Source organism: Cylas formicarius, unplaced genomic scaffold (genome assembly GCF_029955315.1).
Source record: "Cylas formicarius isolate icCylForm1 unplaced genomic scaffold, icCylForm1.1 PGA_scaffold_1__22_contigs__length_36826433, whole genome shotgun sequence".
Taxonomy (NCBI): domain Eukaryota; kingdom Metazoa; phylum Arthropoda; class Insecta; order Coleoptera; family Brentidae; genus Cylas; species Cylas formicarius.
Genome location: NW_026844264.1, coordinates 33,161,548 through 33,185,420, shown reverse-complemented (window position 1 = coordinate 33,185,420; position 23,873 = coordinate 33,161,548). Strand labels below are relative to the sequence as shown.

General features: G+C 36.1%; 3 protein-coding genes across 3 annotated transcripts in view; 2 read left to right on the top strand and 1 right to left on the bottom strand.

The window, feature by feature from the left end:
* On the top strand, positions 1-13,194 carry LOC132696460 (5-hydroxytryptamine receptor 2C). The gene is made up of 6 exons (XM_060661281.1): positions 1-98; positions 3,394-3,923; positions 7,800-8,024; positions 8,632-8,905; positions 10,006-10,179; positions 11,115-13,194. The coding sequence occupies exons 2-6, from the start codon at positions 3,416-3,418 to the stop codon at positions 11,458-11,460; spliced, it is 1,527 nt and encodes a 508-aa protein (XP_060517264.1). The 5' UTR covers positions 1-98; positions 3,394-3,415; the 3' UTR covers positions 11,461-13,194.
* A 2,736-nt stretch (positions 13,195-15,930) lies between these two features.
* Positions 15,931-17,546, top strand: LOC132696360 (cuticle protein 19-like). The gene is made up of 2 exons (XM_060661145.1): positions 15,931-15,990; positions 17,176-17,546. Exons 1-2 carry the CDS (start codon positions 15,979-15,981, stop codon positions 17,506-17,508), a joined length of 345 nt encoding a protein of 114 aa, XP_060517128.1. The 5' UTR covers positions 15,931-15,978; the 3' UTR covers positions 17,509-17,546.
* A 1,353-nt stretch (positions 17,547-18,899) lies between these two features.
* Positions 18,900-23,873, bottom strand: part of LOC132697170 (cuticle protein 19.8-like) — a 35,327-nt gene continuing 30,353 nt past the window's right edge. Inside the window, exons 4-5 of the mRNA XM_060662464.1 lie at positions 21,285-21,322; positions 18,900-19,435 (exon numbers count right to left, since the gene is read on the bottom strand). Of these exons, the coding sequence (XP_060518447.1) occupies positions 18,965-19,435; positions 21,285-21,322 (509 nt within the window). The 3' untranslated portion in view covers positions 18,900-18,964. The remainder of the gene's footprint in view (positions 19,436-21,284; positions 21,323-23,873) is intronic.

Here is a 23,873-nt window from a genome sequence, read left to right as displayed (position 1 = left end):
ACAGAGTTGAGATATTGCGGGGATCGGGCAAAACTGTGATCCGCGATGTCACCTCCGATCGGTTGGGTCACGTAGTGCGGATTTTTGATTTGATGACGGTGAGTGTACTTTTTCCCTATGCCGATCCAAAAAAAAGAGATACTCAGATGTCAAACTAGCTGGGAATTTGGCCATATAAGGGGTGTTTCCAAACCGATTCGGAGAATTGATGTTTTTTTCATATTTTTTATTATTATGTAATATATTTTTTATATTTGTTTCATTAAATAATCAAAATTTAGATAGAAACGTTCGTAATGACGGAAAAAAAATTGGGAAATAGTATTTGCACTTGGAAAATAATTTTTTAATAAAAATTACTAAGCCTTATGAGGCCCATAAGATAGGTTAGGGAAAAATGACAAGCCAAACACGAAAGCTTGTTAATAAAACATAAAAAATAACATAAAAAACAAAAAAATGTGCCGAATAAGTAACCAAAATTTTACTTTTAATATGCTGTTATATACATTTAAATATTAAATTGATAACCAAAATTTGTTTTTTTTTATGCACATGTTTATGTATTTTTTATTTTATTTTTAAGCCAGCGACACTAATACTAATCAGTATTTGCCGCAATTGAAATTAAACAAGTAGAGGTTATTCCAAATACTTTGAAGTCAAAAGCAATCAAAAAGTGATCCCCCGGCCCCTTCAATAAGCTTTCCGGCATTGGATTCTTTGAATTTTGTCCAACCAATTTGAAACTCAACATTGCGAACACTTTTCTCGTTCCAAAAAAATTCCTACCCGAAAAACATAAAATTTTTGATTTTTCGTGTAAAAAAATTAACAAAACTTGATACACGGTTTTAGCACTATGTCACAGGGTTTCGAAAACTTGATGTTTCTTATTTTAAGTATTATAAAAACACACCTTCAGCATATTTTGTTTTATTAAATAATCAAAATTTAAAAAAGTTCGTAATGAAATGAAAAAAAATCATTTCGATAGACTTACAGTTTCCAAATAAAAAAAAAATCTTAAGCATTTAATTAAAAAAAATAATCTAGTAGATTGCTGCTAAACAGTTGGACATGGTATCATTAACATTTGTCTCCGAAACAATTCAATTTTCAACACTTTTGAACACTTTTGAACTTTTTGAACATTTTTGAAATTTGACTTGTCAAAGAAAAAACAAAATTTGGTATTTTAATTATAGTATTCATTTTTGAATATGCTTGTGAAATACAAAGAATTTTTTTTTGTACACCTAATTCTTTGTCCGTTTTTTTTGTAAGTCATGAAAGCATTATAGATTTTTGGAAAAAGAGGCACAAAAACTGATTAAGGAATGTTACGACCCTCCCAAGTACCGAATATTGACTTATTTATAAATAATTATAGTAAACAAGGACTATGGATGACAACATATCGACAGATAGACTTCTTCCCTTTTTTTAATAAGTTTTGTAAATTGTCGCCGCAGTTTGATTTTACTTGGGGTGGATTTAACGGAGTCAAATGTTGAAGAAACAATCCTGATTGGCGCTTCTCAATCAGTAACCCAAATTTTGTATTTTACTTACGTAAATCCTGACAATATTGTACAAATTTCAAGTTCGGAATTGCTTTTAACAGTTATCCCAAATACCCCTGTTCGGGTAAACAAACTAATTTTTCGGCATAATTAAAAAACACAACGGCTCGTTGTATACTTGTAAATATTTGCGCCTGGTTTTATTGCCGGAATATTAAGTTTACGCGACTCGCAGTCATTTCCGGTGAATAAACAAAAATTAACGGGATAGAAAAAAGTTTGTGATTTTTCTATTTAACCAGAAAAACCGGAGAGGTTTTTTTTAAGCGAAAACCGTACATTGGAAGGCCACAAATCAGGGAATTAACTTTCCTTAGGAATGTGAAGGAATGGGGATTGTAAGAATAATTATTATTTTAGAAGAAATTACCGTCAATGTTTGCCAAAATAGATATGTGTACACTTGTGCCGAATTTCATTAAATTATCTTCAGTGGTATTACATATATTAAAAAAAAACATATTTCATTTTTGAAAACTTTATGTTCATAGGAAGTTCTGTTTATAAAAGGGACCCAAAAATCGTCGCTTTAATTCAGTTAGAAGCTTTTGAGAAGAAAACCCTCTTAACTTTCCATTTAATAAAATAACTATGTTGTTATGGACTCAAAGTCAAGAATCTCTCCTAATAATAATCCCTCCTTGCTAGATATTCTTATTAATACAGAATCAGAGCCGTAAAACTATCTCAACCATAAATTGAAACATCTAAGCTCCTGTAAGAATAAAAAAGCAACTAGAGCGTACACGTGATCAACAGATCAACGGGACGTAAAATATCAACTAGGCTAAAAGAAACACATGGCATTATGTTCAACCAAACTTAAATTCTACCATGTAATTAATCAATCAAAGGTGCAAAGCATAATTTTGGTATTTGTAAACACGTTTTTGGTTGGTTCTCGATGCCACAAAGCAAGTGTTATCAGGACAGAAACTGAAGATCTTCTGACATTTTGTACGTTCAAATGAGAAATAAATTCATATGTCCAATGCTAATCTTTGCTCGCAGGCGGCAAAATTATATCAGATATAGTTCATTTCGTTGTTTATCAAAGCTAGTTATCCAAATCCGTGGACAAGAACGACTATCGAGATACCTGTTTTAATAGACGTCCCCTCTCGAGGGCAACATGAGTCGCGTCTTTTACGCTCTCTTGAACCCATTGTTTGTCTTATTGTTCCCGCTTTGGTGCCGAAACGTCGCGATATCGCTAAGCCGCTTCTTGGATTTCCAGCTTTACGCGAGGTTGATTTTCACTAGTAATAAATCTTGTTAATGAACGCTTTTCGTGTTAATTTCTTTAGTACACGGCTGTCTAAGAGCGAGGCAATCTTTACATTGCATATGGAGTATTTAATTATTATTATATATTATTATTATTAATATTACTTAGAACTGACACCTGCCAGCACAAGTCCAAATTGAATTTTGAATGAGACTCTTCCTTTCGCTCGGTGTTTGTTATTCTTCCAAAATAATCTTCTCCTCGTTAAAAATAATTTATAATGAATTACTGTACAATCTAATAATCTATAATAGAACAATCTTTCAATCGATAATCTATAACTATTAATTTAAAATCTATTATTCCTGTTATGGTCAACCACTTAGAACTTCGAGTAAAACCCATCCAAACGTTTTTCGCCACTGCAGAAAACTGTACTCTTAAATCCGTAATTCATTAATCTATAATCGAATATTCTGTTAATCTAATTAACGTATTGCATAATCTTTTAAATAATTAAAATCTGTAACCTGTTAATATTTAATATATTAAATTATAATCTATTATATGTGCCTCTAGTTATTCTTCCCATGGAGTCAGCATGGCGAAACTTCCGAACCGGTCCAGCGATCGACTCTCGTGCACTACGCGACCGTTCAGCGGTTCCTGCGACGAAACCGCAGCAGGATTTCTCACCTGCGACGCGACCGCGCCGTCGCCCTCGGACTTCTTCTGTCAACTCCTCAAAGACAACTTCTATGGATGCGTCGAGTGCGTCCGAAACTATTCGGTGCAAGTGCTCTTCCACTCGGTTAAGGAGAACCTGGCTAACTTCACGTTGAGGATGTCTGAGTGCGGAGGCAACGTCACGTGCCGGCAGCCCTTGTACCTCACCTTCGAAGAAGATCAGCACCAACATAACTGGAGTTTCCTGTTGGCGGTAGTGTTTATAATAGCCGGTTGCCTCGGCAACGTACTAGTGTGTCTGGCGGTGTTGCTCGACAGGCGCCTCCAAAACGTCACCAACTATTTTTTGCTCAGCTTGGCCATCGCCGACCTGCTAGTCAGTTTGATCGTGATGCCTTTGGGCGCGATTCCCGGATTTTTCGGTGAGTATGAAAAGGGAAACGAGGATGTTGTATTTTTCAAAGAAATTTCTGCAGGCTACTGTAATACTTTTTACAAAACTTCTGTATTCCTCCTGCGTGGATTTTTGTCGAGTCTTCTTCTCCATCAAACTCCGTGAAAAAACCTGTCACCCCTCATGACTCTAAAAGTCGTCGTCTCTACGGACTCTCAAAGATTCATAAACCAGGATTACCCCTTCCACTTATTGTCAGCACCATTGGTTCTCCAACATATTCTCTACCACGTTTGTCAAATCTGACGTTCATGTGATGTTTTGCGAAAATGTACCCGCTGCGTTCCGCTCGTGACAAATAAACTAGTGAGGCAAATACTGTTTACAGCACTTGTTGCGGATATTGTTTCTTCAAGTCTTATCCAAACGTTTGTATTCAACGCTGTTTTCCACACTATCAGACAATTGGTACAACTATTTTTCGGGGAAAAAATTGCGCGATCGGCACTGCGATCGAACTCGGGACCCTTCTGACCACCGGCCAAACTCTAGTTCGTTTGACCACGTGTCGCCCGTAAATAAAAGTGCTTAAAAGGCTCATACGTCGCGACATAAATAAATTTCTGATGCTTCCGGCTTTTCGTGAACAGCAACGTTAGCGAAAATATTTTATTCGGTGCGAGTAAACATATCGTAAAATTCTCTAATAAACGGTGCCGGCTGCGCCCAATTAAAAGCGTCAACGACGGCCGAAAATTCGCCTGCGATGCGGAATTACGATCGTTTTATGATCCGACTGGCCGACCAAGAAATTGTTTGCGTTATTGAACATTTTACGGTGGTCTTCGGACCGGTCGGCGTGGAGAGGGAAGCGGGGTGGTTGTTCGCGCAAATAAACGAAAACTTTTCCGCTTTTGTAGGTTAGGTTTGTCGTTGGTTTGTCTCCTTTAGGTTAGAAAATTGACAAATGGAAGAAATCATTAATAATAATAATTGAGTTCAAAAAAGCTAACATCAGTGTCGTCAGATTTCGCGCTGATATTTATTGTTCTAGGGATCTGTCACCGATACACTCCTAAAGTTTACTATCTTCAAAAACCTCCAAGATTCTTAACGTTAAAACTTTTTGGTAAAACTGGCAACGTTGCCGTTAGCATTGCCTGTGTATACAGGTAAAACCAAATTGTATCCTACCATACTGGAACTTCTTCTTCTGGTTCCTTCTCCTAACGGAGGTTGAATATTATCATGGCTATCCTAATCTCGTTAACAGCTGCTTAGTTGGTTTGAAGTCATTCCAAACCATTCCCTTAAGTTTTTGTGTCAAGTGGTTATTCTTCTCCCTGGGCTCCTTCTGCCTGATTTTTCCTTCCATAATGTTCTCTAGCATCGCATGATCACGTGGCCAAAATATTCCAGTTTTCTTCTTTTTAGCGAGTTAACTATTTCCTGTTTCTGGGTTCTCTGTAGCAGTTCCAGATTGGAAACCTTGTCAGTCCATGAGAGTTTTAACATTCGCCTATACCACCATCTTTCAGAAGCCCCGATGTTGTCCATGTCTGCCTTTTTCAGTGCCCATGCTTCTAATTCGCAACGTAATGTTGAAAAAACTGGCTACATCTATGCGACTTTTGAGTTCATGAGACTGCTGCATTGTTTCATGTAGTCATATCCCTAAATATTTTTATTTTCTTACTTTTTCTTTAGTAAGATTTCGGTTAACATTTAATTTCTTTGTAATAATCATATATTTAGTTTTCTTAAGGTGCAGCAGGGTTTACAGATCTTGTCTGAAGCTTGTCTGTAACTATAATGGTGTCGTCCTCATAACGTCAGTTGTTTAAAATCTGCCTGTTTATGGTGACACCCTCCTGTCCATAGCTTAACTGAAAATTGCCTGATTCCCTATGATTTTGATGTCCCGACTATCAATGTTCATGTTCTGTAATATTTCTATAAGTTTTTGGTGTTGAACTTTATCAAGCACCTTTTCAAAATCAACAAATCAGGCGTAGACATCTTGGTTCATGTCGAGACATCGTTGTGCTAACAGCTTTATAAAGCCTGCTATCGCAAATTTCGAAGTTGAACTTATATATTCTTAATTCTTAAAAACACTTTCAAAGTGTGACCCATAAGGGTATTGTTCGATGATCAGAACATTCTGTAGCATTTTGTTTTCAGGTAACATTATAAATGTAAATGAAAGCCACTGTCTTGGAATAACTCCGGTTGAGTATACGATATTAAAGAGATTTACGATAATCGATAATTTTAAGAAACTCGATTGGTATCTCGTCACTACCATTTGCTCTTCCTCCTTTCGTCTGTTGAATGGCATGTAGAACTTTCAGCATGGCCAAGAATTGGTTCAGGCTGATCGTCAGTGACAAGGTCTTTAATATATTCAGTCCGGCGAATCAGCTGTCGAAATAATACTGCCGTCGGAGTTTCTCAATACAGTAGACTCCCTATATTTCTTCATTCCGGTCACCTCTTTCAGCTTCCTATGCAGATTGAAGCTTCACATCTTCGCTCGTATTCTTCCACTGCATCACACTCCCTCCTAATTCAATTATAAACAAAAATCTAAAAGACCCTGAAAATCGTCTTGTTCCAGAGTAAATTATTAGCCGTATATCAAAATTAGTAAAAAATATGATCAATTGGTTTGTTTAAACAGTGTTAGGCCACATCGAGAACTACGATTTTTGTATTTACGGTTTTCGTCTATCGCATACGCTGTTCGAGATATTTGAAAAAAACCATATAAAAATCACCTTTTCTCAATCTAGACGCGATGACGTCACTTACTATTACCACGTACTGCATGGATAACGTGTAGAATGAATTCTCTGGGACCAAAGTCCCCGCCCCCTTCCGCGACGCATATGTAATGGAATTTTTATGGAAATGTCCATATTGGCCGAGAACAAGTGAATTTAGATGAGTTGTTTCGCCGTCGCTCCATAGTAATGGAATTTTCATTGAAGAAATCGGCGTGAAACGGAGAAAATATAAGGGGATAATAAATAACGGCCATTTAAACTTGGCGAATGAGTTTGATTAAAAAATCGCCAAGAGAATATTGTTCGGGTTTTATTTTTTATTGCCTCTGCGAAATTTGACAAGACGGCCAAAATGTACAGGGCGAGTCGATAACAAAAGTTGTGGAGGTTGTTGGGAGCACGATTTAAAGAATACAGGGTAGCCTGAAAGAGCGGGATGCATGTTTATAACGGGAACATCCTATTTTTAACTTTTTTATTAATAAGAATGCACACTCTGACCTAATAGAAAAATATATTGGAAAAGTTAAAATAAATTGCAAAGTGTCAAAAATGATATGCTTAACAAAATAATGATGCTTTTTAAGATCTTTCAAAACACATAATAATATATATGGTGAGCCTTTTAACAAAATCGATGCTTTTCGATTTAAAATGATCCAAATCGATTCGTTGTTTTGAACTACCTGTGGTATCTGACTGAAATTGTGTTTCACATATCTTTTTTTTGCAACTAAGTAAATTAGCATATTTTTCAAAAAATTGAAATATTATTATTAATAAAAAAAAGCAGGTAGTTTCAGGACCTTTAAGAACCGATGAAAATTGCCTTTTGCCAGACCAAACACATAGCACATAACTTAGGACCCTAAGACTCAAAGACCCAAAAAAGTGACTAGGGGGTCGGAAGTCAAATACATGCTGACTTATCTTGCGAGGATTGAAATAATCATCCCCAGTGTTGAGTGTAAAAATTTAACTTACGGACATTCGATTTACGCCACTTAAAGTGAACAGTAATCTTTTATGTTGAATGCTTTTCGCTCAGTTTTCGGAAGTAAATTTTGAATATTGGAGCAAAGGTCCAAAACACTAAACCGAACCTTGTTTTGAAGGTGAGTGGCGTTTGGGACTGATCTGGTGTCACGTCTACGCGACCTGCGACACTCTGGCATGTTCGGCCTCCATCATCCACATGAGCTTCATCAGTCTGGGCCGATATGTGGGCATCCGGCATCCTCTCAAGACCCGTCACGCTACCACCACCAGAACGATCGTCATGAAAATCATGATGGCCTGGCTCCTTTCGATGGGAGTGTCCAGCTCGATCACAGTGCTAGGTAAATAAACTAGGCCACAGTGCCTTGTAGTTCCAAGTATTCATCCATCTTCCAAGATCTATGAAGTGTGTTCAAAAAGTAAGGTTTTATCTTTATCGCCTTAATCGTTCCTTTCGTAGGTTTCTTGTGTTTTGGGAGTGATAAAAATTCGCAGGGGCTACTAGGTGAATATGGTGGCCGAGGCATAGTTCTGGTTTTGATTTTGGCTAAAAAGTTAAACACTAACAACGATGAATGTGCAAGTGTTTTGCAGCAATTATTCAATTTTTTTAGACAAAACTTTATAAAAATTCTTTGTTCCAGAAAATCGCCGAGCTCACACCACGCCTCTAACGCTACAAAAGTCACTTTACTTTTTGAACACACCTCGTAATATGATATCAATTATTCTCCATAACTAGGTTCGTATCTCTTCGCGTTCCCATATCGCTTGGGTAGCTGTTTCCTCTACTTTTCTTAGCAAAATCCTTGCGTAATTCGTTGTAACTTAGCTTTACTTTACATTAACTTACTCTTTAATCTGACTTTCTATCTCGTTTAATGCCTTACGACAATCTAAAAGTAATTTGTTTTTGCCGGCGAATTGTTACAATCTGGAGGTTTCCAGGGATCGTGGATCAGAGGAACATAATGCCGGAACCGAACAAGTGCGTCATCAACAATCGCAAATTCTTCATATTCGGCAGCCTGGTGGCTTTTTACATTCCAATGCTGGTGATGTTGATCAGCTTCGCGCTGACCGTCCAACTGCTGCGGAATAGAGCTCGCTTCGCAGCAGACCACGTCGAGAGTGACCAGTTCCGAAGGTTAGGGGGTCGGTTCTGCAGCAAGTCCCCTTTCGTTGAAGGCGCTCCCCTCAGGACTGTTTCCGGTACGGACAGGTAGGAATCGAAATTACGAATCTGATATACAACGTTATTATGTGGTTATACAAATTGCAACTCCACAATATGCTTAGTAATTTGTCGATTGTCATAGCAGGAACCTCGAAGGATCTAGAGAAAAATCTAAATGATTGGCAAAGGTATGGCAACGTCAGACGAAAAAGATAAATTGGAGGTCAGAATACATTAATAGAACAAGTTAGTAGCTTATAAGAGAATACGAAAAGGCAAATACTTGAGTAAGAGGAAATTTGCAAGGAAGGTAAAATGAAAGTTTACAAAACAATTTACAGACCAATAAGAGAAGAGTTAAAGGTGGAATCTTTAGAAGAGTTCATAGAAAAAAAAACAACTTGATATAAACAACACTGATATAAAAATTCTGAAATTTTAATATAAATCATCTATTTTACAAAAAAAAAAAGAAAAGTTTATTCAATTCCCAAAATATTTATTTAATACAATGTTGCTGTATTAGAAATGAATTTTATCTACAGATAGCTGTAAGCGTTTCTTACGCAAAATTTTACAATACACCAAATAAAATTTTTATTCATTCATCCTATATTTCTATTATTGTAGTTCAAGAACAACTTTGTTTTATAATTTTTATATTAAAAATCGTACATAATTGATATCTTCCTAGTTCATTATAAGGAATGACTTTTAAATCTTAGGCGCTTTTGGAAAATAACCATTTTGGGCTGAACGAACGGTTCAAAAATCGAACGTCAATTTTTAAAATTCTATATCTCGCTTATTGATATTTTTTTGAAAAATTGAAATTTTTATTTTATATTCCTCTATTCTCTATCGGACTATACCAAAAAGTCTAATTCGGGTGGTACCGTTTGCCATCTGGGTGGTGGGACATTTAGGAATATATCGATAAACCGTATTTTTAAAAATCAAAAATTAAATTTTTGAGAAAAATTACGACTCATCAAAATTTTGGATCGATATTAATAGATCTATATTGAAAAAAATTAGTCCGTTGTATAATTGCAAGTTTCTTAGCCCCTACGAGGGGAGAAACATGGGTAAAAAAACAATTTTCCAGATAAAATGTGGATAATTTATCGATTATTCCATTTCAGGCCGTCGTCGCGCCAATTGCAGAACTCAACGGCCAACGGCAACATATCGAGAGGCTATACCACGAATCGGGGAACTCAGACCCCCGAAAGTATCGCTCTAGAGACCAGAAGTTGGCGTCTGAACACGTTAAGGGTGCATTTTAACCAAGCCGCAGCCAGCTTACCGAGCTTTAGGTGAGACCGCCGCTTTGTTTTTTTTTACAAAACAAACGGTTATAAAAACGAAGAAACGATGAGGATCAAGAATCAGACAAATTCTTTGGTTTCTCATTTTGGCTTTAAAAATTTTATATGCCAAATTCGTGACTTGTTTTGGACTTCGCCTGAGAATTTTGTACGCTTTTAGCGTGTTTAAACTTCTTAGTTAGAAGCTAATTTAAAGAGGAACTGATCCTTTTCATTATTGCTAAAGACCTGCTCGAAAAATAAGATGATATTGCACCCAGTGCGACACGGTCAAAGCGCTTTGGAGATATCACAGGGTTCTAAAGTACCATGCTGTCTGCTCTCAAAACCCTTAACTATGCGAATCGCCAGAGCCAAACTGATTTGAATTTATCAAATCTTTAGACATTTTTGTGCACTGGCATAACTTTTGTTACTTAAAGAACCTCTGAATATACTCCAGTAAGAAAAGCTTTAAAGTATAGCATGCTGCCCTCTCTCAGACTTATCAAATCGCTTGAGCTTTTGGTGGACTAGCACAACTGTCGATACCTAAAGAATCTCTGGATATACTACGGTAAGAAAATACCTATTCAGAGAGAGGTCACAGAGCCTTAAAGTAGCATGCGGCACTCTCTCAGAGCCCTCACTATATCCAAAGTGATTTGGATTTATCAAATTGTTTTTTGTGGACTGGCACAGCTTCAAAAAACCTCTGAATATACTCCAGTAAGAAAATACCTATCCATTGTATCTGCCAATGGTGGAAGTATTAGATTGCAGCATATAAAAGAAATAGAACGCAGAAATCGAGGACTTAACCATCATTTGAGACTTTCTTATTTGGTGTAGATGATTTTAATTCAAATTTTGTTCTTGTATTAGTAGAAATAATGTCTATATAAAAAATTGGCCTGTGTTACCCGCTTGTCTTCTCGTTGCAGATTACTGGCGGGCAAAGTGAAGAGAAAGACCTCCTCGTCGAACTCACTAGCCGCAGAACAAAAGGCCTCGAAAGTTCTCGGTCTCGTGTTTTTCACGTTCGTCCTTTGTTGGTCCCCGTTTTTCATCCTCAACATCATATTCGCAGCGTGTCCAGATTGCGACGTGCCTCAGCATGTCGTCACGACCTTCCTCTGGCTTGGATACGTCAGTTCGACGATAAATCCAGTCATATACACCGTGTTCAATAGAACTTTCAGGACGGCTTTCGGCAGACTCTTGCTTTGCAGGTGCCGCCGCTATGGCAGGCTTCGCAGGACCCACAACGTTTCGTTTTCCACCGCCTGAGCGGGTAAATCGAATTCCCGAACTTTCGGGAAAATGCGCACGAGCCGGCAACGCCGCTTCGCGCGGTAGCCGATATCGGTGAAACGGCAACGCCTACGGATAAAACTTCGGGCCGAAAGTTGCTCGTATTGACTTAGACATCGTAAGGAAATGGTTTTTATATGTACAGGGTGTTTGGAACGCCTTCTCAAGTAGCACAAACGCATTGAACATTTTTATATATTTTACTATATAACAACTTTAAATATGACCTTTAATATGGCGCTTATAAACATGGAAAAGGCGCAAGTTTATAAAACAGTTGTACCCAATAGGTGTTATACAAGGTGTTCGGAAATTGAGTTTGTAAACTTGGAGGAAAGATTCGTTATCGTTTGGCCACAAATAAAAATTTTATTTTATTCTCGGCCCTAATAAACAGCACTTCTAATTTACGGAAAGGTGATAGTGGATATCGGGATATGCATTTCTGTTAAGAAAATGCAAGTGGAAATGCAGGCCAGCATTATTAGCGTATAGGCGACGTGCATTAAATTTTTCAAAACAGCATTCTACAAATTAAAAAAGTGAAAAGAACAGTATAAGTCAATGCAATAACATGTTTAACTTAAGTAATATAAATACATTTAACGAAAATAAAAAATCACTAATAAAAATCGAGAAGTAGTGTACGACGCTAATTACTATGTTCGTTTCTTATAATTTTCTTATAGATTTTAACAAATGCTCTCGATTTTATTTTTTTTTAGTTTATTATTTTTTGTCGCAGATCATTGATATCTGTTATAAGTACACTAAAGACTTTAAGTGCCCTCAAAAAAGAAGTCAATCGGATTAAGGTCTAATGAGCGAGGCGGCCAAGCTTGGGGTCCGCTCCGACGTATCAAATGACTGATTTAAATAACTTCGTGCAGCCAATATGGAGCGCCATCTTGCATTAACCACTGGTTACTTTCGAAAATCGATGAAACCGAATTTTCGAAAGTATCTGTGCTGGTATAAGAATTTTATATAAGTCCTACAGGATCGCCGTTGCTACAGAAATGATCAACGTCGAAAAAAAATTTTTTTTTTGTATGTCCGTTCTCCGTTCTTGTCTTTTGGATTTTCCTGAATAACTTTCGAATCGTTGGAGCTACAAAATTGAAACTTGCCTCCTTTTTAACCCTCAACGAGGCACATAAGCTTGTAAAAAATGGCCTTGATCCGAAGCTGGTATCCACCTTTTTTTCGCGATTTTCGACTATTTTTGGACCTTGCTATGAAACACGATAAGTGTCCGAAATTTGAAGCGATCGACTTTATATTTGGCACATAAATGCATCTTTGCCCCTTGACAAAACCTATTGAAAAAGGGGGTTGCTGGGGGGTCGGGAAGTATTCTAAAAATATAAAAAATCGCGCATGTAAGGGTCTACAAAAAATATCATTTTTTCAAAAACCGTTTACGTGACCAAAAAGATTCTATAAACTTTTATTCTCGACAATTTTTCTAAAATATACAGGGACGCAAATCAAAAATCGTAAAAAATACGACTAATTGGTTCAAACGGTGTCATAGGCCGCATCAAGAGCTACAATTTTTGTATTTGCGGTTTTTGAAAAATAAAGAAACGTAAAGTAAGTAACAATAAAGCAATTATATAAGTATTTAGTGCTACTTGGGTTGTTTACCAAGCCACACACATACTAGCGGGTATTTGTGATCCGAAGTTTCGCTTGTAATTTTGTGAATTCCGCTTGATGAAAATAAATTTTCTAATTTATGAATTTTTATTTTTTTTTGGATAAATTAATCTCGCGGCAGTGCTCAGCACTGGCAACGTCGTCTCTTGGCGTTTTTGGTGTGCCACTGGTTCTTGGCAGATAAATAACGCAAAATTAGATATTTGGCCATTTCTTAGTCAAACAGGATTAGCAAAAGCCGCTTTTAACATTTTGAATCCTGACAAAAAAAAACTGCCGTTGTCAACACGGAGTGTTTAAGCCTTTGTAATATCTTTCTTTCAATTTTTTTATACAGAGTGTAGAAGAAAAAAAACTATAAAATTTTCAAAAAAATTTTTTTTTTATATCTGCAATTATAACTTTAGATATTTTAATGAAACTTGGCACACATGTACCACAACTTTTTTAAAATACGTCAGCGGCGCGCGTACGGAATTTCGCCTGTCAATTTTAGCAGACATTGACTTCTCTGAAAACAAAAATTATTCCTATAATCTCCAATCATTTCTTTTCTAAGAAATTCCGTTTTTATATGACAGCACGCATAGAAATTAGTTTTTATTTTTTGGTGAACACCGCGAGACGAATTAAAAAAAAAAGAGATCAAATCTGTACGAAAACAATTGCAAATGTCATTATTTTTTTAAGGAAATGAGTGGCGTGCCATTGAATGTCTGAAAAAAAATCATATTTGGGTTGATTAGGTCGCTACTGCACTAATTAAATTTAGAACTTTTTTTGGTGAAAAATAATATATCTATCTAAAACAAAATATCTAGTTTTTAGTTACCAACTAGTGTTCTTCAGAAAAAAAATATTAGAAGACCCTTCCACTTAATTTTAAAGTTTTATTAACGTCCTAACATCAAGATAAATAAAAAACGATTGTTATTTAAATTCATTTTATTTATTTAAGTTTATGCACTTTGTATTCGTGCTTTCAATTTTTAGAAGTATTTAAAAAAAAAGAGAATAATTCTCTGTAGAAAAAGGTTTTTATTTTTTTAAACGAAAACCGTACATCGGATCGAAAAAAATTAGTTAAATTTCCTTACAAACGATTGGAGACCGTAAGAATAATTTTTGTTTTAAGCGTATTTTAAAAAAATGCTTTTTGGTAAACAATACATGTGTGCCAAATTTTATTAAAAAATCTATAGTGGTATTACAGATATTTAAAAAAAAATATTTAATTTTTGAAAACTGGCAAATCTGTGGGTGGGTACGATACAAGGAGTAACCCTGTATATCCTAAAAAATCTTTGCTTATGGATCGATTTTGAGAATTTGTTTGTGGTGGGTTTTAACGTAGGTCCACGTTATTTGCTGCGCTGATTCTTGTTCGATTGAGTCGACTGTATTTTTCGATAAATTTATTTTTTAACTTTTACAACTTAACAAACTTTTACAACTAACAAACAAAGGAAAAAACATATGAAAATGAATAACGAAGCTTAACGTTTGCTAGCACGGGTTGTAATGTCGAGACTCAGTGTCCCGCGGTCTCTCTTAAGTGTCGGCAGCGCCGATCCCTTTTCTGCAGGCAACCTTTTTTTTACGGTGCTCGCGATGTTGCCGTTGCTGGGCAGTTTTGAAGATTGACCAGTTTGTTATTGGATTAAGTGCCACCTACAGGTCGAAATGTTAATCACAGTGCAGTTGCGAATAAACATTTCGATCGGTCAAATAATGTCTGACTATTTTAATGAAAATCCCGCATCTAATGTGAAACTTGAGAAAAAGGACTTTAAACCGCAACAATTGAATTTTTGTTTTTTTATCTACTCCTTTTTATTTACTTTTTTTTTTAATTTAGTTTTTTTTTTATTGAATTGAAGGGATAAATCCATTAAAACGTATGCCCGGATACCCGAAGTTGACCTTCAGTCTTTTCAGTGGGTCATCAGCCTCACATTACTAAATATTGTCCTTTTTTTTAATTTATTAGAAATGTTTCCCACATTCAAAAATCGAAATGGTACTCAAGTAGGTATGTTACCGACTAAGACATTTTCCCGAGTTTATCGCGAAACTTTTCTGAGCGTCTACGTCATTTCTTTATTACGTGGTAAACTTTCGTCGCTGGTATTTTAGGTAGTTGCGGATACGATTCTGTCAATTTCAATTTGAAATCAAACGTTTCGGCGTCTTTTAAGGAGTCTATCCAACAAAAAAAAAATCAAAATTGAACTGTAAACGAAGACTTTACAAGGGGGACAGTTCTTAAGTGGGACGCACTGTATAAAACTGTTTTCAAAAATACTAATAACAATCTGATTTTACATTTTTTTACAACACAAATTTTATTTCAGATCTAGTGGCGTACAATATTCAAAAATGCCCAGCCCGGAAACATTTTGCTTGTTTCTCAGATTTGATAAAAAAATATTCAAAAAATTCATCTTCAACCAACAAAAAATTAAACGAAAATTTTGTACAGTTCTTAAGCGGAACGAGCTGTAATTTTTCTTTCGAATTTACGAGCCGGAATTTTTCAAAAACATAGAATTCTTTAAATTGTTCCCGCGACGGACGTGGCTTTACGCAATTATTTTACGCGCTCAGTGAAACAATCGTACTAACAATTATTAAGTGTAACCTACATATTTCGACAATTTGAACCGAAATTCTCGCCTCTGCCGTTCCGCACTTTCGATTTCGACAACGCGTGTCACTCTGGTACGGCGTGCCTCCACCCAGTGTCTAGGTTAATGTCTGCTGTATAAAAGCGTCGAAGAAAAACGTCCTCGTCAGTCGAAAAATATCGTTTTGAAGACAGACGAAAGCAAAATGTTCGCCAAGGTGGGTGACGAGGGAAGGTTCATTTATTTATTTATTTATTTATTTGTGTATAATGAGTCTAATGCGTCCTAACTTGTTTAACTTACGTTTTACAAAAAAAAATTGCATACAAAAGTTGTCCCGTTAATATTACATACCAATTTTTATGCAAAAAAAATTTCATCTTACCTTGTAGCGCTGATTTCAAATATATATGTCACACGTGTCTTATATATTTTCGAATAAAATTTTATTCAACAATGAACTGGGATATTTACTATATAATAAAATGTCTCATAAACTTTAATGAACTTTTTTAAAGAAATTTCCGCAATCGTTTTTTTTTTTTTTTTGTAATTACTTTGTGGTCTCTTACATTGAAATTTGCGAATGCGTTATCGCATTTTCTCAAATTTATTACCATAGAAAACAACGTAAAAAACACTTTAGCTACTTTTGACATTTGTTGCCGGAATCTATATGTTCGCTCCGCCGTTTGAGGGTTTTATCGATACAAAAATAACAATGCCTTTTTTTAAATTATCAATTTATCAGTGCCATCCAAAATTTTCATAGCGTTGAAAGATTTGTAACTAGTTGCTTCTGCAAAATCGATTAAATCGATTTTTTGCAACGTATCTGTGCTCTTATAAAAATTCTATATCATGATAGTAGGAGGTACAGAAATGATTTTTTGTCTGTCCGTTCTCAGTTCTCGTCTGTGGTTTTTCCGGAATAGCTTTTTCCACCTATTGTACAGGGTGTTCCGGATATTTCGTGGTATATAAGAAATGTATTAAGTGTCGTAAATTTGGAGCTATCGACCTCAAATTTGGCAGGAAAGTAGTCTGGGACCACATTTGAACGGAAGTATTTTTGAAAAAAAATTTTTTTGGTTATTTTGGCTTCCAGAAAAACGTCGTTTCTCCAAAAGTGTAAAGGTAGACTAAACTCTGGTTTTTACACGAGTGTCCTCCATGTCATTTTAGACGCTAACAGACGAACAGGACCTCAGTCCGTGCGATTTTTATCTGTTCCGTTCCTTTTACAAGAACGTATGTTTTATTCGTCGCGCTTTTTTGAGCCGCCCTGTGTATTTTAAAATAATTTAATATTTTCTCATAACTTTTGGAATTAATGGAAAAGGGCCTAATAAAATGCAATTAATGGTTCACTCTTATGCTTTTCTATGTTTCGCCGTTTTAGGTCGCCATTTTCTCGGTCCTCGTTGCCGCGTCCTACGCCGGAGTGTTCCAGCTGCCCCAGCACCAAGGCTACGGTGTCCAAGAGCACCAGGACTACTACGCCCATCCCAAATACGAGTTCAACTACGGCGTGCAGGATCCCCACACGGGAGACCACAAGACCCAGCACGAGGTCCGTGACGGCGACGTTGTCAAAGGCTCTTACAGCGTTGCCGAACCTGACGGCACCCTCAGGACAGTCCACTACACGGCCGACGATTACAACGGTTTCAACGCGGTCGTCGAGAAATCCGGACATCCTGTACATCCCGCTCCCGTAGCCTATCACCATTAGAGTCCTTCTGTAGTTTATAGATATTTATTTTTGTTACTGTGTTAATATATGGAGTTATTTCAACACATCTCGGTCGATCATATCGTTCCGGCTTCTTTTTAACCGACTAGTGATAATAACAACCAACCAACCGACAATCATAAATCATACTCTCTCGCTCTTTAATGTGAACGTTTGCTCGAATGCGCTAGACAACGATTCAGGAGAAATACCAACTGATTTTCCCATTGGCTTTATGATCTTCATAATCTCTGTGTATTTGCAACTCGAATTTTGGTTAATTATTAGTGACGTGAATTAGAAACGTGCAAATTTATCCATCCACTAATACCAGAAAATATCAGAGGTCCTTTATCGGGAACGTAGTGCTCAAAAAATTTATAACTTACATAGCGTCGAAGATTTACTATACGAGTATTAGTTTTTTTACTATCGAAGAAAGTAAGTATATTCGATATTTCTTCGCCTCCGTGTCCTTTCGGAGGTTGGCAATCATCAGGGAGATTTTTATTTTCGAAATATGCATCCAACTCTCAAATACTTGTAGCCTTTTCATCTCAGCTACCTTCAGTCTATTCCAGAATATAGCACAGACAGGACGTAGTATCTCATCAGTTATCAGTTCAATGTTATTCTTCTAAGTGTGCTTCAGACCTGCTTATTCCTTGAACTACTTCACACTTATTCTATAGACTTACTCCATCAAAGGCCTCGTTAAATCTATAAAGCAGGTTTGATTGATGTCCTTCCAAATGGAGTAGCGCTTTAATCTGCTTCCAGGTTCCTGGATATTCTGTTACGTCTATTATATATCATTATTATATTGTTTTGTGAACGTTGATAAAAAAGTAGTGATTTTGATTAGTTCACTGGAACATTGACAGCACTTAATCTAATCAACACTGAAATTGAACGCTCAAATAATAACGATAAGCACATATAGCACAAAAATGTATTCTTCTTTCTTGTCCACGCTTCTGTTCCATAACATCTCTCTCTCTCTCTCTCTATCAGAAGCCTCATTATCTATACATCAACCTTGATTGTTGTCCTTCCAAACTTAGTCTACTTTCAGTTTCCTGGATATTCTCTTACGTCTATTACATATCATCATATCATATATTATATCATTACATAGTTTTGTGAACCCCGATAAAAAATTATAAACCCAAATAATAAAGATATAGCACATATAGCACAAAAATGTTTTTTCTTTTTTTTAATTTTGTTTTTTGAGAAAATGGCATCTAATTGTTACGAGCACAGATCTCACTTGAAATTCGTAACGACACTTTGTATATTTTCTCCCGATTTCGATATAAAATTCACCTGTTTGATATTCGACCGTTTTTCAACACTTTGAAGTGATGAAAAAGAAAATAAACTTTTGTTAAAAAGATGCCTTTAATATTACAATAAATAATAACTTAGTATGTACAAGTCATCCGTTCGTTCTCTAATGGTGGTAGTAAGCGGGGGCGGCGTGGTAGGGGGCAGCGACCACCAGCTTGGCAGGGGCTACGGGGGCGGGATGTACAGGGTGTCCGGATTTCTCGACGACCGCGTTGAAACCGTTGTGATCGTCGGCGGTGTAGTGGACTGTCCTGAGGGTGCCGTCAGGTTCGGCAACGCTGTAAGATCCTTTGACAACGTCGCCGTCGCGGATCTCGTGCTGGGTCTTGTGGTCTCCCGTGTGGGGATCCTGCACGCCGTAGTTGAACTCGTACTTCGCAGGAGCGTAGTAGTCCTGATGTTCGTGGGCGTGGATCGGAGCTGCGGCGTATTTGACGGCTACAGGTGCTACGTGAGCTACCGGGGCGGCGATGTGGGCTGTCGCGTAGGCGGGGGCGGCGTACGCGTGAGCGGCGGGGGCGTAGTCGATCAGACCAGCCCGGGCGGCGGCTACGACGGCTACGACTACGGCGATCTGATGCAAAGGCGGGAAATGTTAAATACAAAGGTTATATACATTTCCGAACCAAACGTAGGAAATCTCGTGTAAAATTTTAGGTGGCCGAATATTAGCTTCTCTGTATGATTAACTCGTGTGCTGAATAAATTTCAAACCAGTGTTGCGCACATTAAAAAAATTAATATTTTTGCAATAAATACGAAAAGCACCGAGAGGTCCGGGAAGGCGTCGAAGAAAGAAGAGTAGCATTTTGTTTTGAAATGATTTGTGCAAATGATTGGGATTTAAAAAAATATATTTGTTTTACTGATGAATGTACGCCGTGTGCCAAATAAAACGATCCAATATACTATCTGGAAACGCATAGGAGATACGAAAAAACGTTTCGTACAAAATTTTCTTGGTCTCCCCCTGTATATTTCTACATTTTTCGAATCTACAATTTTGCAAAGTTTAGGCAGAAATTGAGGTTATGTGTTTTTTTAAATCATATTTTGATTGCCCCATATAAAATTGTGTTGTCACGCTACTGATACAGGTATTGCAACGAAAATTTAGCCACGAACTAAGAAGATAATGCACTACTCAATCAGTTTGACAGATGCGCCTCAGCTTATACAGGGTGTCCCAAATAGGTGGTGCCGTTTGGGCGAATTCAATTAACAAAACAATTACTTTTGATTTTAACAAAATCCTATGATTTTCAAATGGAACACACTATATTTTTATTCAGATATCAATTCTAGGACACAAAATATGTAATTTATCTTATGGTCCCTTGTTGACCAAAAATGAAGCCTATTACTGACAAACAATTTGGGAAAAAATGACTCCATACCACACGCTTTAACAGATTTAATAATATCTAATAACAAAAATAATTAATTTAAGTTTATAGGCTAACTAAACAACGTTAACTAAAAAGAGTTCGTTAATTCAGCAAAATCAAATTGAACCCGCACTGGAAGTTGTTCGCGAAGATCAAGAGATCCGGTTCCAGACGGACCGTTGTCGCCGTCTCCTCCACCCCCCATAATTCCCGTATGGTTAGGGAGTATTTGGGAAAAACCATTAACGTAAATAATATTGGCCCAATGTGTCGAATCTTTCTGTGGGCTCAATAGAAGAGCATTATTTTTATTAAAGTGCAATATGCAAATTGTTTTAGAGGTAAACAATTATAAAATCTTCTTATGAAGCTCTTACAAAGAATTTTATTTTATTGTTATTATGGTACACTGCACCCTCAATAAACTCATTCAAAAACAAATATAAAAAAACAATATATCAGTTTCTAAAACATATTGATGACCTTGGCGAGCTTTTTCGGTTATTTGCTCTTAAAGGAAGTAACAATAAGGCCAACTATTTAGTCGAATAACAACATTTATGTGATACTTGGGTAGCGTTCATGGTAAATCATCGCAGTAGACGAGTATTTAAGATTTCACCTCAAGTGCTGAAATTTAAATTCACGTTGCCTGCAAAGAAAATTTCACTGCATAGTATACACGGATGGAATAGACAAGCTAACAAAACTAACAAAGTAAGTTTCAACTCCAGTTGGAAATTGAGTACGCAGGGGAAGTTTTTGAAATATATCATGTCCACTCATCTTTTATTTTATTTCAATAAGCAATTGGAAAAATGATTATTATTTGATTGCGAGCCTGATTCAAAATTCCATTTTGAAAAAACGAAGCGTCAATAACTTTAATCTTTATTTTCAGGGAGTAAGTAAAATTAATTATCGAATATTTCCTAGAGAAACTCATATTAGAATCTTTTTTTAAAATTTTCGCTCTGTATCGCATTTAGTGACGTCAAAAGCTTCGATATAATCGGGAACAAAAACGTTACTTACTTTGGCGAACATTTTGCTTGTTGCACTGTAAAAATCTACTGCCATGGTAGTTGTCCATTACCTATTTATATAATAATTAAACCCTTGAATCAGCGTGGCGGGTCCCCACTCGAAAGGGGGGCGCTTGGGTGATTTGAAAGTATATCGCTTCCAAAATACGCGTGTGTGTTGATTCCTGACCTCGATTCTTTAAGTGATCTGCGCCCGGGCTTGTTTGAGGAAACGTGATCGCCTATTTGTTTCGTTTTTTGATTTTTTTTTATTGTTGCGGTTTCGACATCGTATCGGTCAGCCATTAACTAATTAAATAATCTACGAAATAGTTATTAAATCGTTTTTAAATATGTTTAAAAATAAAATAAAAGGACTTATTTTAACTAAAGCAATTTTGAAGAGATTAATGCTGAAAGTGAGTCGTCATAAATAAAAACCCGAGTCTTGAGACATTTTTATTAAAACCGCAGCTGAAATTTTCGTCTATTAAGAAAAATAGACGCCATTTGCAAAACGAATTGCACGGGAGGCGACAGAAGCGCGATTTTAATATAATTATAATACCCCCGGTGGTGTACGCCAGCTTTAAGGGATATTAAAAAAGGGAGCGGGGGACGGGTAAATTCATACGAAACCGTGCAATATTAAATAAAAATAAAAATGTATGTATAGTCCTGTAGGTGGATCCAAAACACCAATATCGAGAACATAATTACTTTTGATTTTAACAAAATCTTAACATTTTCAAATGGAACACACTATATTTTTATTCAGATACATTCTAGGATAAAAAATAAGCTAAGTTTGTAATTTATCTTATATTTGAATTTTGCTTACATTTTGAGATATCCGAGGTTTGAGATAACACACTCATAAATGCTTGTTGAATTTAAAGCTGCCCACTTGTTGGCAATATTAGGTATTTTCTTAATAACAAAGACATTCTTCTACTTCTACTTCTTTTAAATACTGCACACTTTTTAAATAGAAATATGAAAAACAACAAAATCAAATAGAAATGTCAAAGTTTGTTTATACTTTAATAAGTCAAAAAAAATATTGTGATGTCATAGCCCACTACATTTTTAAATATTTTAATATTTGTTTGTTGTGTTGGTGCCAGAGGAGCATTTTAAGAGGAACGGTTTTAACTAAACTTTATGGACCGAATTAAGGAACTCTTTTTAGTTCACTTTTTGTTTTATAGATAAATTTATTCAAATTTCTTATCTTGTTTAGTTAGCCTATAAACTTTAATTATTTACTTTTATTATTAGGCATTTTTAATCAAGGCAGATAATTCACTGCTAAATGTTTCTTCTTTTTTAGAAATTTTCACGTGATAATAGACACCTTACATTGTCAGCTATAGGTTTTATTCGCATATCTTTAAAAGAAGTAGTTTCATGTCTTTGCTATTTAAAAAATGTCTAATATAGCCAACATGCGACCTAATGTGGGCAGCTTTAAATTCAACAAGAACGGGTGTTATCTTAAATCTCTAATATCTCAAAAAGTGAGTAAAATTTAAATATAATTACAAGCTTTACTTATTTTTTTATCATATAATTGATATCTGAATAAAAATATAGCTTGTGCAATTTGAAATTTTGAGATTTTGTTAATTAAGGTATTATCTTCATTCGGGTTTAAAGGCCGTCGTCGATTGGAATTACTTCCTAACGTTTCGCTAGCACGAGTGGCGAGCTTCTTCAGAGGTCCTTCCATCTCCGATGTTGGACGTAGACTCATCAACATCGGAGATGGAAGGACCTCTGAGGAAGCTCGCCACTCGTGCTAGCGAAACGTTAGGAAGTAATTCCAATCGACGACGGCCTTTAAACCCGAATGAAGATAATACCTTATCAACGGGCCGCGAAAGCCTTAACCAATTTATTTGTTAATTGAATTTGCCATAACGGCACCACCTCTTTTAGACACCCTGTATAAGCTGAGGCGTATCTGTCAAACTGATTGACGAGAGTATCATCTCTTTAGTCTGTGATCCAATTTTCGTTGCAATACCTCTAATGTCATAAAAAAAACACAATGTCTGACTAAACTACGCAACATTCGAATAGAAGAAGAAAGTGACCTTTATTTTAACACAGAATTCCAAAAATGTGTAAATGTAAAGGATGCTCCACTTAAAATAACAAAGTTGATACCGGAAGGGCGCTTTTCAGGAGATTCTAAGAGACTTTTGGACGAAACTTCTTTTCGCATCTCCTATGAGTTTTCAGACCGTATAGTGGATCGTCTCATTTGGTACACGGTGTACATAGAAGGTTGACTGAAACAAGTATTTTGATATTATTTGTTCATTGACAGCCATTGATTTTCATAAAAAATAATGACTTTGCATTATTTAAAAATAAAAACTAATTTCTCCTCATGCTGTTCTAATTTTTTTAAACCAAAACCGTTACGTCGGATTGTCCAAAATCGACAAATTACATTTACGACCCTACTGGTGTATTTGGCACACTAAGTAATGCATCTTGATACATAGTACATGTGTGCCAAGTTTCATTAAAATATACAAAATGGTATTGCAGATATTAAGAAAAATGTATTCTATTTTTGAAAACATTA

What these genes read in the sequence shown, in the direction of transcription:
- LOC132696460 (XM_060661281.1), top strand. Translation starts at nt 3,416, where the DNA reads ATGGCGAAACTTCCGAACCGGTCCAGCGATCGACTCTCGTGCACTACG. An exon ending in CGCGATTCCCGGATTTTTCG is followed by an intron (nt 3,924 to 7,799) that starts GTGAGTATGAAA and finishes CTTGTTTTGAAG; the next exon opens with GTGAGTGGCGTTTGGGACTG. An exon ending in CAGCTCGATCACAGTGCTAG is followed by an intron (nt 8,025 to 8,631) that starts GTAAATAAACTA and finishes GGAGGTTTCCAG; the next exon opens with GGATCGTGGATCAGAGGAAC.